At 58.0% G+C, this 16,140-nt stretch overlaps 1 protein-coding gene across 6 annotated transcripts in view; it reads left to right on the top strand.

The window, feature by feature from the left end:
• Nucleotides 1-11,247, top strand: part of PRKCB (protein kinase C beta) — an 89,619-nt gene extending 78,372 nt beyond the window's left edge. For 4 of the 6 annotated variants that reach the window (XM_085592020.1, XM_085592017.1, XM_085592021.1 and 1 more), the window contains one exon: nt 1,922-3,247. In XM_085592020.1, coding sequence (XP_085448146.1) covers nt 1,922-2,080 — 159 coding nt within the window. In that variant the 3' untranslated portion in view covers nt 2,081-3,247. Of the gene's footprint in view, nt 1-1,921; nt 3,248-7,053 lie in introns of those variants that run through there. The other 2 variants (XR_014958497.1, XM_085592018.1) reach the window with 2 other exon arrangements.
• Nucleotides 11,248-16,140: the final 4,893 nt, after the last annotated feature.

Genomic DNA, 16,140 nt, shown 5'->3' with positions numbered 1-16,140 from the left:
AGAGATGAGCCCTGCAGGGCTGGCACAACCAAGATGAGCTGCCCCTGGCGAGCCCAGCCTGGCTCCTGGTGCCCTCCTTTGGCCCCTGGGCACTGTGGAGCTGGCAGCTCCCACCTGCAGGGTTCAGGTGCTGTTTTGGGGGCGATGCAGTGGCCTGGGGAAGGCACTGGGCTGTGGCTGACTCCTCAGACACCCCAAACCTCCTCCTGCTCAGCCCCCAGGCTGGGCTGATCCCGTGCTGTGGAGCAGCCCAGGCCCTGGGGAGCTGGAGTAGAACCAGGCCATGGAAATGCCATGACGTGGTGGTGCCAAGGCAAGGGTAGCACGGTGCCCACGCTGGGGGGCTGGAGCTGGAGCTAAATCCACTCAAACCTCGCTCCTTGAGTTTGGGCAGAGGTTTGAGCAGAGCCAAAGCAACAGCCCACCAGAGGCTGATGGATGTTCTTGTTGCCTTCCCTGAAAGCTCTGAGCAGAGGAAGGAGCTGGGAAACATTGACTTCTGCATGTATTTGTCATTAATATTTTATTGCACTTAATCTGACGTTTATTAAAAATGCAAATCTGTTTACTTAACAAATGGAAGTTAAATGGCCAGGAAAAGCTGTGGCAGCGCTTGGAGCGGGTGGGTGCTCCCCTGGGGTGGTGGCAGAGGCCCGGGGGGCTGGAGGTGCTGCCTGAGCAGCTCCTCTGAGGAACCAGAGCCTGCAGAGCTCTGGCTGGGTGTGACAGCGGGGACAGTGCCAGCCTTGCAGCAAATCCCCGCTGCCAGCCGTGGGGATGTGGCACGTGGGTGCCAGCAGGGATGGAGCCTGCTCTGTGGCTGTGCAGTGACCTGGCATCCACCTGATCCCTGCTGCTGCTGTTCCCCTAAATCAGGCTCTGCCCTGGGGAGCTGCAGGACCCTCGTTCCGCTTGCTAAGAAAATTTAATCAGCTTTTTGGCACCACTGGGCACCGTGGAGGTTGGACTGCAGGGGAGGGGCAGCCCTGGGAATCAGCACCATGAATCCCAGACTGGTTTGGGTTGAAAGGGACCTTAAATCCCATCCAGTGCCAGCCTGCCATGGCAGGGACACCCTCCAGTGCCCCTGTGCCGCCTGGCCCTGGGCACTGCCAGGGGTGGGTCCTCTCCTCTCCTGGAGCAGTGCAGGCAGGATGGAGCCCCCCTGCTCTGGACACCCCTGGGAAGGGGGGATGCCAGGAGTGTGTGGGCAGAGCACCACGAGCCAGCGCAGCCCGTCTCATTCCTGCTGCATTCCATGGCACAGCGGGGTCTGCCAGGCCTGGCTGTGCCACGCTCTCAGTGCTCAGGAGCACACAGAATCACAGGGTATCATTATTGCAGCTGCTCTTATTGAGAGCTCTGGGAATGAGGGTACAGACCCAAACCTGACCCCGACACGGCTTTTGAGCTGAACATATTTTATAGTCTATCCTTATATAACTTACATATTCATTATTAAACTTATATTGCTCTATTGTATACATTGACTTTATTAGAGCATGAGTTTCTCATGACCTTTCTTAGGCCCCTGACCACAGTTTCTCATGATTTTTCTTAATTATATTTAATTACTAACCAATCATCACATCTAACAATTATATCATTTACCATGCACTAGCTACACAGGTGCAGTTCTAGCATTGTACAAGGCCTACATGTACCCAGGGTATTTTTTCAGGGCCTACCAAGCTTAATTTTCCTTCTAACCCTAAACCCCCATGATTTTAAAACCCTTTTACTATCAATGCTGTGCTGTGCCATGCTGTGCCATGCTGTGCCGTGCCACGCCATGCCATGCCGTGCTGTGCCATGCCATGCCATGCCCTCGTGACTAACAAAGCGTGTTGTGAGCTTGCCCGTGCTGCAGCCCATGCCACGCTTCCTGCCCACCCACCACCGTTCTTCTCTCCTCTCATAGTGCGGCCGCGACGCTGAAAACTTCGACCGGTTTTTCACCCGCCACCCGCCCGTGCTAACGCCTCCCGACCAGGAAGTCGTCGGGAACATTGACCAGTCAGAATTCGAAGGGTTTTCCTTCGTTAACTCTGAGTTTTTTAAGCCTCAAGCCAAGAGCTAAGTTGCTGTGCAGATCTCATCCCTGCATCGTCGGTTCCAGCCGCTGTTGTGGTGACATTCCATCGCAGAACTCGCATCCATGGCCTTGCTTTAGTGACCACATTTCCAGTGTCTTCATCCATGGCCTTGCTTTAGTGACCACATTTCCAGTGTCTTCATCCATGGCCTTGCTTTAGTGACCACATTTCCAGTGTCTTCCTGGTACTTGGGGTGTCGCTGGAGGGAGTGATGTGCAAGAAATGCTGCAAGTGGGCTTTTGTAACATTTTGTTTGTAGAAAATGGGAACAGCTCAGTGGGTGACAGAATGAAAAGGGTGACACGGTGACAGCTGGGAGGAATCCCTTCATCATGTGCTTTAATTCCTGCTCTTTCCTTTTTCTAGTGTTTTAGATAGTCATGAAAATTTAATATTTAGCTTTCTTAGCCTTAGTGGCAAGTCAATATTTTTAATGAGACCATTCCCCAGAGTCTCTCTCCTCCCAAAGGCTCTGGAGAGCCAAAGTGCTGGTTCTGGCTCCTTTTTTGGCCATGTCCTGCTGGGTGTCCAGCCCCACCACAGCTCCCCTTCCCTGCACCAAGGCTTTGGGTCAGCTGGGTCTCCAGCAGTGGGATAAGTTATTTGGGAAGGCAGAGCTGCCGTTGGCAAAGATTTCTCCTGATTGTGCTGTTTCTAAGTAGCGTTTTTTAAAATCAAACATGCCGTGGTAAATGGGGAATTTGGAAGAGCTGGTTTTGAATCCATGGTCACCCCAGTAAACACCACCAACATCCATTCCGTAGCGAAGCTTTTTCTTCTTTTCAAATGCCAAAGCCATTGGTGGAGTTTGTTGCCTGTGCTTTGAATGTGTCAAAAATGGTATTGACCCAAACGGGAGATACTTAACTCTGACCAGAATTGTGAATTCTGATATGAAGCGTGTGAAGAAGCTTGTTACAATGGATAATTCTGTCCTTAAAAATTGCTCGAGTTTTGTTTCTGGCATCAAAGGAAACCTTTCAGGAAGGGTGAATTTCTCTTGAAAGGACAACAATCACGCTGCTTCCTTTTATACCCTTGCAGATGTTCGTGGGCTGTCACTGTATCAATCTGCTTGATTTGTAATGTGCCAATTTATTTTTTTCTGATACTGGTTATAAAATAAAAGGTGAGAAAACCCGCCCCAGAAACCTGCATGTGTTTGGCAGTAAGGAGTTTCTGCAGTCAGCGAGGGGATTCCTGCCGGCAGCCGGGGCTGGGAGCTGCCCCGGCTGCCGGGGGATGCTGGCTCGGTCATGACGATGGAGCCAAGCTCCTTCCTGCTCTCTTTGTCCCAAAAATCCCAGGTGGGATGTGCTGGGAGCATCATCCGGGAGGGAGCGACTGCCCACAGCCTCCTGCTGCAGCCCACAGTGCACAGCACTGCCCAGGCTCCAGCACGGCCAGGGAAGGAGTTTGTGAGGATGAGGAAGGACACTCCGAGGAGAGGACACGGCTGAGGCTGGCAGGAAGGATGGTCTGAGGAAAGGACAAGGCTGAGGCTGGATGCTCCAAGGTGAGGACACGGCTGAAGCTGGCAGGAAGGATGCTCTGAGGTGAAGACACGGCTGAGGCCAGCAGGAAGGACGAGGTGAGGACATGGCTGAAGCTGGCAGGAAGGATGCTCTGAGGTGAGGATAAGGATGAAGTTGGCAGGAAGGACACTCTGAGGTGAGGACATGGCTGAGGATAGACACTCCGAGGTGAGGACACGACTGAGGCCAGCAGGATGGACACTCTGAGGAGGGGACACGGCTGAGGCTGGACACTGAGGAAGGGACACGGCTGAGGATGGACACTGAGGAAGGGACACGGCTGAGGCTGGACACTGAGGAAGGGACACGGCTGAGGATGGACACTGAGGAGGGGACACAGCTGAGGCTGGACACTGAGGAAGGGACACGGCTGAGGATGGACACTGAGGAGGGGACACGGCTGAGGATGGACAGCGCTGGGGATCTCTGGCAGCACCTTGAGCGGAGCCGATGAGCGTCGCCTCGCGCTCCCCGAGCTGCAGAGCCCGGGGGCTCATCCATCGCTGCCGCTCTCCCAGGAGCACTTGTTGGATGCTCCTGCCTCTGGGAACCGCCTCTGCCGAGCTCCGCGGGCCGGACACTGCCGTGCTGCTCCGAGAGGTCCCGAACTTGGGCAGGAGCTGATCCAGGCAGCCCTGGAGCTCTGCTGCAAGGAGGGGCTCTGGGAGGATCCCAGTGCTCAGGGAGGATCCCCATCCCCGGGGCCAGGCAGAAATGCTGTTCTGGACCAGCCAGACCTGGGCACAGTGCCACGGGCAAGGGGAACCCACCTGTCTGCCACAGCGTGCCACCAGCACACCGTGCCACCAGCACGCTGTGCCACCAGCACACCGTGCCACCACCATACCCTGCCACCAGCACACCGTGCCACCATCACACTGTGCCACCACCACAGCACCCCGCTGTGCTCCTCGCTGTGCTCCTGTCACCTGCCAGAGTCAATTTGCCCATCGCTGGAGGCACTTTCAGCCCTGATTGTCCCCCACGCTCCCATCTCTCCGTGAGACCCACGCAGCCGTTCCCTGCCTGCTCCGGATTGTTCATCATCTTGACAGAGGCCAAATTGCCACCAGCTCAGGCAGAATTGAAGGTAAGACACCAGCAACCCGCTCCTTGCCGTGCTCAGCCTCCAGCCAGGGCCCCAGGGAGTGGGGGGCTGCTGGAGAGGCAGTGCAGGGGAGTGGGCTGCCCTGAGCCCCCTCCCGGGCACACGGCAGCCTCTCCCCGAGCTTTGTGCTGCCAAAAAGCAGCAGCAGCAGCTTTTTCCCACTCCAGGGCTCCCGGGCTGAACGTTCCTGAGGGCTGGGGACCACGGTGGCACCTTGCACCAGTGACATGTGGATGTGTCGTTCCCTTTGCAGCACCCCAGAGTTTTCCTGCTCAGGAGGAGCTCCTGGCTTGGTGGGACAGTGCTGTCCTGGCCCACGATGGTTTGGATGGATGTGGCCTTCAGGAACCATGCGGTCATCTCAGAACTTCCCCCAGAGAGTCCCCGAGCACAGGCACGCCGCTCTGCCCCGGAGCACCCTGGGGACCCTGCTGCCATCGAGGTGGGCTTGTCCTCGCATCCCGACTGCTTCACCCTTTGCCTGCAGAGCTCTGCACCTCACGTTGACCCTGTCATCCTGCCTGCCCTTCCCTGCTGCTGCTCTGTGCCCCCAGATCCACATCTCCTCCCTCCTCTGTGCTGGAGAGAGGAGCCCTGCAGGGACTCTGGTGCCCGGGGCCCTGCGGGGCATCGCCGTGTGCTCACGGCCTGACAGCACAGCCACGGCCTGCCTCTTCTCCTGCCTCTTCTCCTGCCTCCTCTCAGCTCCTTGAGCTCCATCCAGACCTGTTTTCTTCCCACCTGGTCTCTTCTCCATCATCCTTGGCTTTGCCTGATCTTCCTCCCCAAGGCTAAAGCCATCCTGATGGGATGTCTGCTGCGGCAAGTGGAATCTGCAGGCATCCCCAGAGCTCCTGATGCACGGCTGCCTCATCTCCCAGGGCTCAGCCAGCTGCAGCTGGATTGGTGTGGTGCTCCTGGCCTGTCCGGGCTGGCAGGAAAACCTGGCTCTGTGTCCTGGCCGTGCTCCTGCTCGGGGTGTGAAGGTGCCCCAGTGTCCCACTGGGCCAGGAGGGGCTGCAGGGAGGACACAGCATCGCTCCTGCCAGCTCCTTCAGCAGGGCAGCAGAGGGAGCTCAGCCATGGGGATGGGGTGCAGCACCCGCAGCCCCCCACAGCTCCTTTCCTCAGTTCAAGCTGGCAGATTCATCCAGGGTTGGAAATCCTGGTGCAGCAGAGCACAGCAAGGACCTGGCATGGCAGTGCCACACTTCAAAAGCAGAGTCTGGGAAAAATGGAAAACAAATACAGGTTTGTGCAAGGCTGGCAGGGCCCTGCCTGTGTCACGTCAGGGGAAGGTCACCTCCAGCAGGGAGCTGGGGTCTCTCCTGTACAGGGACATGCAAGAAGGGGAGGAGAAGCCTTTTGTCCCTGTTGGTTTAGTAAGCAGGCAGAGCAGAGGCAGCTCCTGGCTGCCAGTGCCCCTCCACCCCGCTCGCTGTGGATGAAGGGCTGGGGTGCTTGTGCTGTACCTCCAGTCCCCCTGCAGCCGTGGCTCTCACCTCCCACAGCAGGACAGCCAGCCCCGAGCCAGGCGCTCTCTGATCTGCAGGGCTTGGAGGAGCAGCCCACGCGCTCGCCGCGCTGGCTCCGCAGTGCTGATAGCAGGTTCCCAGTGCTAATCCTGACACTAACGTCCTTTCTTTCCCTTTTTTGGCTTGGGTGTAGCTGCAAAGTTGTTCTTCTTAAGAAACTGCAAGGAGAAAATGTTGCATATGTGGAATTTTCCTTCTCAGAGGTTTTGAAGTGCTGTGTGTTTTCTCTCTGTACAACCCTGGAGCAAATCGCATCCTCCATCAATGAACCAGTGTTGGTTAACACCATATCACGGCATCATTCAAAAATCAAACTTAAAGCAGAAAGAGCTCTTACAGCTGATTATTGTGTGCAAATTTTGACATGGTAGTGACTGTTCCTGCCATTTCAAGGCATGTTGCTTCCTCCAGGCTCCTTCCTCCTGTGCAGTGCCGAGCTCTGGTTGCAGTGAGGTTTCTGCATGCTGAGAACTGCTCCCTGCTCTCTCTCTCCCGCAGCAAACAGGACAGGAGGGATGCTCCCTCCCCAACACGGCTCTCTCCTGTCCCTCTGTGTCCCGGTCCTGTGTTTCAGGCATGTTACACTGGTGTTAAACTGGTGTTAAACCGGTGTTCTCCTCTTCCTGCTGCTGGTGTGGGGCTGCTTCTGTTCTGCAGGGCTGAGAGTTGCTGCTCGGTGGCAGGAGCGTGGAGCTCCCATCGCGGCTCCCGGGCCTGCTGCTGTCACCTCCGGTGCCTCGCTCCTTCCCCGCTTTAACCCTGTGCTTTCCGTTTGACAGAAGGACAAACGCGACACTTCCAACTTCGACAAAGAGTTCACCCGGCAGCCGGTGGAGCTCACGCCCACGGACAAACTCTTCATCATGAACTTGGACCAGAACGAGTTTGCTGGATTCTCCTACACTAACCCCGAGTTTGTCATCAACGTGTAGTGGCGGCGCAGCCCTGTCCTCGCTGGCCCACGCCAGGCCTGTACATACTCCAGTCTTCCGGGGTTAGCAGCGCAGACACACGTCCCCTCCCGCCGAACTCGCCGGCCGCTTCTCCTCGGAGCCTTCGTGTCCGTGCCACTCGCTAGCTTGGTTTCCCTAGCCGGAGGTGTCCGGGCTGCCGGTTACCGGTCAGTGATACTTCTAGGAACTGTAGTTGGTGGTGACTAATAGAGTTTTTAAACAGAACTATACCAAACTGCTACGGTCTCTGTAATTTTCGCAGCGGGACGCTGAGATCCCAGTGAGCCAGCTACTCCCAAAGCGTTGCTGTGGAATGCTAAGCATGGTTGATCGCTTAAAGCGTTGTGCTGAAGCTTGCGATGAGTGTGAGCTTGTCTTAGAGGAGCCTTTTGTTCGAGACATGGATATATTTGATCAGTGTGGAAAAATCTGCTTCTAGACCTCTATTTCCCAGCGCATTGTCCATAGGGTCAGCCCGGCCCCCACCATCCGCCTTCCCCGCCTCGAACCACTCCCGTGCCAGTTCTTGTAAATCAGAGCAAACCTTTTTCTAAGTGAAAGCTGGGGGATTTTTGTAACATCTGGAACAGTTTGCAGTTTTGATACGCTCTGTCAGCACTCGCATAAATCTTTCACAGACACTGTCGAGATGTAACAGCTCTGTAAAGGATATTAATATTCTACCAAAACAAAACACATTTATATTCTTGGTTTACAATTTGCCAACTGAAAACATGCCCAAGACCAAAGGGCTGCACTGAGGGCTATTTGTAACGGAAACTTTTCTACTTTCCACCCTCTGCTATTCTCTTCCAGGCTCCAAACCCATGAATGTCACAGACATCTTGATTTCCCTGATTTCCACCAAATTCCTGGGGGGTTTAGTCAGTAATATTTTTTTTTAATTCTGAGTGAGAAGAGACAATTCTAGCAGCTGCTCGTGAGGCAGAGCCGTGGCGTGCGGGAGGGCAGGGGCAGGCAGGAGCAAGCAGGAGGGAGCAAGGACAGGTAGGAGAGGACAGGGCTGGGCAGGGGCAGGCAGGAGAGGACAGCAGGAGCAGGGACAGGAGGGCAGGAACAGGCAGGAACAGGCAGGAACGGGCAGGAGCTGAGAGGAACAAACAGGAGCAGGCAGAGGAAGGCAGGAACAGGCAAGAGCAGAGAGGAACAAGCAGGAGCAGTCAAAGGAGGGCAGGAGCAGGCAGGAACAGGGAGAGGGGGGCAGGAACAGGGAGGAGCAGAGAGGAGCAGGCAGGAGCAGGAAGACAAGGGCAGGAGCAGGCAGAGGAGGGCAGGAGCAGGCAGGAGCAGAGAGGAACAGGCAGGAGCAGGCAGGAACAGGGAGAAGAGGGCAGGAGCAGGGAGAGGAGGCAGGAACAGACAGGAGCAGGCAGAGGAGGCAGGAGCAGGGAGAGGAGGCAGGAGCAGAGAGGAGCAGGCAGGAACAGGGAGACGAGAGCAGGAGCAGACACAAGCAGGCAGAGGAGGCAGGAGCAGGCAGAGGAGGCAGGAGCAGAGAGGAGCAGGCAGGAACAGGGAGACGAGAGCAGGAGCAGACACAAGCAGGCAGAGGAGGCAGGAGCAGGCAGAGGAGGCAGGAGCAGGCAGGCACTGCCCGGCTGGTGGCTGACTGTTGGGTTGGCAGAGGCTGAGCCCCAGGGGAGCACCCCCAGTCCCTGTCACCCCGCTCCCATCACAGCCCAGAGTGGCTGGTTTGCAGAACCCCGGGTGTGTTTCCTGAGCCAGCGCTGCTTCTGCTGGATGCAGCCATTCCTCCAGGCCCCAGGGAAATGGGAGGGATTTTATCAATCATGAGGAATTCTATCGAGGAAACTCTAGTTTGCAGATATTTTATAAACATGAAACTCTACCTTTGGAAATTATTTTTTTTCTTTTATGATTCCTTGAGAACTAGAGGCTGCCAGCAGCTACGGCACTGTCCCAGTGCTGGGGGCCAGCTGAGTGTCCCCTCCCTGGCACCCAGCCACGGGCACTGTCCTGTGCCTGCCGGGGTGAGAGCTGAGCCCGTGGCCTCGGGTCCTGCCCTGGGCTGGAGGAACCCAAACCAAACCCAGAAAAACTGCAAATTGTGCCAGATCCGGGAGGGGCTTTACGAGGGGCTCTGCACCAGGTGAGGCCCAGGGGTCGGGGTGGTGGCTGGTGGGGCTCCCTGAGCCCAGCACGTCCCGAGCCACCGTGCCATCCTCTGCAGAGCACAGCTGACGTCGGCGCATGCGTGTCCCTGTGACCTCCCAACCTGTTGCTGCAGAATTAGTGTTCCTTCCGCGGTGAATGTTTTTCATTTCCGTACCTTTGGCTCTGGAGGCGCTCCCAGGTCTGCCCAGGATGCTGCTGGAAGGTCTCGGGGCTGAGGGGCACCCCGGGGCCATGGGCACAGGGCAGGAGCTGCTGCAGGGGAGTCACACATTCCTGTTTGGAGTTCTGTGTCTGTGCTGGGGTGACACTTGTGCATGGAGCGGGCGCTGCTGGACGCTGAGCGAACCGGGTGGCCTTGGAGGGGACCCGCAGGGGAGCTGGGATGTGGCAGCTTTGGAGGCAGTTTGGCAGTGAGATCCACGCTCCAGGGTGAGCTCGGCCAGTGCCAGGTGCTCTTCTCAGGACTCATACCCTGAGTATTCCTCAGGCTGTCCATTCTGCTGCTTGCCAAACTCTTACTCCAAGACTTATTCCAGATGACCTGTTTCTTCTGTGGAGGGACGTACAGGGATGTGCCTGCCCTGCACAGACACTCAGATCTGTGTGGACTCCTCCAAGGAAGGGCAGAGTGACAGGGGCTGAGTCACTGTTGATGTCATTTGATGATTTCATCTTCACTGTTGGATGGGAAAGCAGAGCTTTGGGAGGATGCTCTGAGCCTCAGGAGAGCCCTGGAGCCCAGGCCCCCGGTGCTCCATAGCTGTGTGGAGAAAGCCCAGGAAATCCTCACCTGGGGGGTGCAGGGGGGCCCCTCAGCTCTGGTGTCCCACCTGGATTCGGTGGGACTGGCAGGGGGGTCCCCTGTGGCAGAGGGGGACCCCGAGCCCTGGGGAGGGCAGAGGAGGGGCTGAGGAGGCAGGGCACGCACAGGATGGCACATCCTGACTTTGCCCCACTTGGATTGCACCCCGGTGCCACAGGTAAGTGGGCTCAGGCTCTCAGCTGGGTTCCCCTGGCTCAGGGTGGGGCAGACAGCTGGGCTGGGCCGTGCTGAGCCTTTGGCAGAACCTGCCCTGCCCCAGTGCCGCTCCTGCTGGGAGCTGCTGCTGCCCCGTGTGCCCTGGCTGCGCTCTGAGCAGCCCTCCCGTCTGAGACCCGTCAGCAAAGGAGCTGCTGCTCGCTTTCATCCGTGTATAATATAATTATAATTAATCAATAAATGGGAGGCCGGGGAGTGGCCAGCCCGTGTAGGCAGAGGGACGATGAGTGCAGGGCAGTCGGTGTGCTCGGGTGGGTGAGTCCAGAGCTGCAGCCCCAGCGAGGAGCCGGGGGGATGCGAGCCCAGGACACGAGCATCCCGCGGTTCCCCAAGGCCGGGGCTGCCCCTGCAGGGCTCAGCCGGGGATCCGAGGATCCCAAAGGCCGGGGCTGCCCCTGCAGGGCTCAGCCGGGGATCCGAGGATCCCAAAGGCCGGGGCTGCCCCTGCAGGGCTCAGCCCGCTCACACCGCGAGTGCTGCGGCAGGGCCAGGCGGGGCTGTGACACCGCCTCTGGCTCCACGCACGGGAGTGTCACCTGAGCTCTTTATTTCTGATCACATTCAAAGTGGCAATTCAAACAAGGAGGGAAAAAAAAAAAAAAAAAGAAAAAGAAAAAAAAAAAAAGAGAAAATGTTTATTGTTGAACAGTTTGTGTTTGTGAATTTGATTTCACCTGCAAGTATTTGATGACTTTTCTACATCCTAGACTACCTGCTGTGTGTTGTCAAACGGTTCTCATGAAGACCTCCTTTTAGATGGGCATATACTCTTGATTCAATTTGCTGCATGTATGAAAAAAATAAAATATTTAATTTTAAAGAAACCCTGAGAGCTTGGTTTCCTTTTCCATGCCGAGCCGGGGTCCGGGCGTGGGGGGCGGGGGTGTCCTGGGGGCCGGGTCCCCGGAGGGGCCGCGCGGAGCAGGAAACGCTGGGAAGTTCCAGGGGTTTGGCCAAAAACCTGCCCAGATGTGCGGCCGCAGCTGGGCAGTGGCGCGGCTGCCCTGCGCTGAAAGGTGCGCAGGGACGGAGGGCAGGGCGAGAGGGCGTTCACTGGCAGTTCATTAACTGGCAGTTCATTAACTGGCAGTTCATTAATTGGCAGTTCATTGCTGGTTGCGGGAGGCGCTGCCAGCCCCAGCAGCAGCTCCGCCTCTGGGGCCGGTGGCACGGGGGGCTGCGGCGCTGGGGGTCGGGACCCTCTGGGCTCCCCCCGGCCGCAGGGGCTCCGGGGCTGTGGGGGCTCCCCGCAGCCTCTGCCCGGCCCTGCCTTTCTCCATCGAGGGGCTCCACGGGGTAGAAGCGCCCGTGTGGCACGGGGGAGTGTCGGGAAGGGCTTTCAAATACCCTCCTCTCTGCCAGCCCTGGGGCTGGCGCTCACCAGGAACGCCTCCGTTCTCCTGGCGGTGCGGAAACTGCCCGGCTCAGCCAGCCCTGGCACAGCCTGGCATCTCCTGCAGGCTGGGCAGCCCTGGCGCTGCCCCCGAGCCCCAGCCGTTCCCGGGAGGCTCCCCCAGGCCAGGAGCGGATTTGGGGTGCCTGGCTGAGCCCCTGCCCAGCCTCGCCGCTGTGCCCGTTCCCTTGGAACGCTCCTGAGCTTTGCCTCTCCTGGCTTGTGTAAGTGAAACATTCGGTTTTGTGACACTTTCCTTAATTATGGGAGCTAATGACAAAACCATTGTGACAAATGACTCAGCTTTTGATAGTGAAGTTAATGAATGCTGAAGTTCGAGCCTCCATGGGCGTATCTGGAGCAGCCCGATGAGGAAGGTGCCCGCCCGGCGTGGAGCAGGAGCCCGGCTCCCCGGGCCGCCAGGTAAAGCCCTCCCACGGCTGGGAAGGAGCATCTGCCCCGAGCGAGGGGATGAAAGGCCCCTGTGGCATCCTGTGCCTCCCTCCCGATCCTTCCCTCCATCCATCAAAGCGTCCAGGGAGCGCTGCCTCATTAGCGCTGGACTGAGTGACCAGGAGCAGCTCTGCGCTGGGCGCTGACCTTCAAGAGCGTCTCCCTGAAGCCATCTTTCATCTCTTTCATTTGCATTACAATCCTGTTTGCCTCATTATTCCTTATCCACTTCTTCTTCAAAGGATTTAAATCAAATCAATTAAATTGTGGCAGGCTGGAGCAGCAGAGAACCTTTCCTTGTGGCTCCGCGTGGTCCGGCTGGACCTGACTGCAGAATGGGTTTCATCTTCTGCTGTTTGTTCTTTTATTGCTTCTGGGCTAGCACTGCCCACAGCTCCTTTGTTCCCGGTCCATCCTTGCCCCCATCCCGTGCAGACACACGCCGTGTCCAGGCTGGTCTTTGCCCGGCCTCGGGAAGGGATTCTCCTCGGGAGGATGGGGAGCTGCTGGCCATGGAGCGGCTGTGGGGGCCCCGGGGCACCGCCATGGCAATTGCTGTCCTGTGCCATCCCTTTCCATCTCCTCTGCTTGTTTTGGCTGCCCAGGGATCCAAAGGGTCTGGAATCATTCAGGTTGGAAACGCTCCCTAAGCCCATCGTGTTCAACTCCGGCACTGCCGAGGCCACCGCTCGGCCCTGGTCCCCTGTGCCACATCTGCACGGCTTTTCATCCCTCCAGCCGTGGGGACTCTAGCACTTGGCAGCCCTTTCAGTGAAGGAATTTCCCCAGATACCCAGTTTAAACCTCCCCTGGTGCAAATCAAGGCTGTTTCCCCTTGTCCTGTCCCTTGTTCCCCGGGAGGAGACTGAGCCCCACTGTGCCCTCCTGTCAGGGAGTCAGAGAGTCGGCACAGAGGGGGAAAAGGCTGCAGGAATGTCCCAAATGTGGGCAAAATACCCCAGATCTGGGCACCAGCTGCTGGAGAGTGGCCGCCCGGGCCCGGAAGATGCGTGGTGCTGGCCCACACACGGCCACCCCTGCTCCCTCAGCATCTCTCAGAATAAAGAGCTTAATCAGAATGGATTTCTGCTCCTCCCCTGCTATTTTTATTGCTACTCAACTGTCGGAAATCCAGCAGGGAGAGCAGAGTGTAGGGAACTGCACCAGCCTGCCCTGAGCCAGCCAGCTGGTGCCACGGGCCCTCGGCTGTGGCACGTGTGGCATCGCTGGCACCCCCATCCCACAGGGACAGCCCAGCCTCGCCGCTGGGTCCTGCTGGAGCCAGGGGATTGCAGCCAGCGCTCCCAAAGCATGCAGATATAAATAATCCCCTCGTGGGAGTGGGGAAGGAGGAACACATGTGCCGAGGGCTCTGGAGCCCTCATCCCCTCGCAGCCCCCGGGAGCAGGAGAATGAAGCGAAGGCCAGGCAGGGCTGGAGCATCTCCCCGCTTCACCAATGACCCAAACTCGCCTTGTTTCAGCCTCTCTTCCTTCAAGGAAAAACCTAATCCGGTGAGGGATTATTTCTGACTACTTACTTCCTGTCACTTTGCCAGTTTAAATGCAGCAGAGCTTTCATCGCTGGATTTGGGAGGACAAAGCCTAGCAGATCTCGGGTTAGGACATTTTTGCCTGCAAGGACAGCTTTTTTCTTGCTAGAGTTGTACAATCTTTGCAGCGTGGGCTGGCTTTTTTTATTTGTTTCTACTTTGCCCAGCGCAGTAGGGTTCAGGTCCAGGAGCAGAAAGATGAGGATGGACAGGGCAGGGAACAGGAAGAGGTGATGGAGCTGGAGCTGGAGCTGGAGGAGCCCAGGCTGCCCTGCTCAGGGTGCCAGGCTGTGACCCTGCAGTTTGAGTTGCAGGTCAGGACGCCAAGGTCACCAAATTCTCACGGTCCTAAATCTCAGTGAAGCCCTGGGGAGGCCAGAGCCCCGAGCTCGCTCCTGGAGCTGACACCCCATTGTGGAGCAGCGAGAGGGGTGCAGGGGTGTCCCCAGCTCCAGCCCCACAGGGGCCAGCACGCTCTGACATGGACTTTGCTTCTGTTGAGCTCGCTTTGTTCAAAGCCTAGGAAACGGTACATGTGCACTCTGCTCACACCTACACAAGCTGTGTTAAAATAACACAATTAAGGCTGCAAAATCCCCCACTCACAACGCAATTTGCAGCCCCTCAGCTGTGGGTGGGAGATATCTTTGCTGCCTCTGCGCAGGCCGGGGGCCGGGCAGGGTGCTGGCGTCAGGCGCTGCCCCACGCGCCGCTGGCAGGCGGGGGCACGGGCAGGGCTGGCAGGGCTGGCAGGACCAGGGGCATCGTGGGGCAGGTGTCCCACAGAAACTCGGCCTTTCCCTGTGCTTTCACCTTCGTGCTGCCCACGGGATTGCTCAGGAGCAGCGGCTCAGGAAAAGCACAAGAGCAACTTTCTACACAGGCAGGTAGTGACAGGACAAGAGGGAATGGCTGTAAATTAAATGAGAGGAGATTCATATTGGATATCAGGAGGAATTTCTTCCCTGTGAGGTGGCACAGGTGCCCAGAGCAGCTGGGGCTGTCCCTGGATCCCTGGCAGTGCCCAAGGCCAGGCTGGATGGGGCTTGGAGCTGCCTGGGACAGTGGGAGGTGTCCCTGCCCGTGGTGGGGTGGCACTGGGTGGGCTTTAGGATTCCTTCCAGCCCAAACCATTCCAGGTTCTGTGACTCTGTGACCAGTGCCCCAATGCAGCCATGCCCCAGGTTCATCCCAGTGTCCAGCCTGTGACACCAAGGTGTGACCTTGGAACCAACGCGTGCCCCTGCCAGTGCCACTCCCCAAAACTGAGAAGCGATAAGCCCTCGTCAAAAAATGCCCAGGAAGAGCCCTGCGATGCAGGGGGGTGGCTGCTGCTGACCCCAGCCCCTGCTCCCCACCTCGCCCTCCTCGGGGGGCTGTGTCCCCCCAGCTCCGAGCTCTGCCGCTCTCGGGTGGGAGCAGGAGCGGGTGCTGTGCGCCCAGAGAGCCGGGCAGAGCTGCGCCGCCTCCAGCCGGAGCTGGGAGCCAGGCACGGGGCCCGTGGGGAAGCAGGGAACGAAGCAGGGAACGAAGCAGGGAATGAAACAGGGAATGAAGCAGGGAATGAAGCAGGGAATGAAGCAGGGTGATCCACAGCCAGGAGGCAGCGGGAAGCCGGGCGGGAGCGCGGCGGGGCAGCGATCAGCGTGCCCTGCCTGGGGAGCAGCACAAACGGTGATTGCAGCTCAGGAGCTACTTAATTTTCGCATTCTTAATTTCTCAGTACCTTCATAATTCTCTGTTTGCCTCTTTGGAGTAAATAACTAGTATTTCCATGTGAGTGCATGCAGATGAGGGCTGGGGAAGCACACGGCACCGTGTAAATCATTCGCTTTCCCGTCTCGCCGTGGCCCTCGCAGCGCCGTGAATTCCAGAGGTAAGTGTGTTCTAGGGCTTGTCGGAAAGGTCGCGTGAGTCATGGGCTCATCCGGCCGGCCGAGGGATGTTCCAGGGAGATGAGACAGCGGACAGGGAGAGGGCAGGGGGCTTAACTGCTGGCAATGGTGCAGGAGGGGCTTGTGGGCACGAGGGATGCTCAGGCTGAGCCAGCTCCTGCGCAGGGGATAAACACCGGGCTGCCGGGGCAGGGGCAGCTCCGTGCCAGCGTGAGCCGGCGCTGTGCCCTCCCTGGGCTCCGCCGTGCGGCTGTGTGGCCCCCAGCCCCTTGTCCCAGTGCCACCGGTGCCCGGTAGCGGTGCAGCAGCTCAGGCACCGAGCAGATTGATCTGGGGGGATCAGGGAACCGAGCGGCCCCATGCCGGGGCTGGTGCGGGTGGGTGACTGTCCCTGGGCGGTACTGGCACTTCGAGGGGACTTCCA

This window comes from Lonchura striata, chromosome 14 (assembly GCF_050655825.1).
Source record: "Lonchura striata isolate lonStrDom1 chromosome 14, ASM5065582v1, whole genome shotgun sequence".
Taxonomy (NCBI): Eukaryota; Metazoa; Chordata; class Aves; order Passeriformes; family Estrildidae; genus Lonchura; species Lonchura striata.
This window is presented reverse-complemented; position numbering and strand designations above follow the sequence as displayed.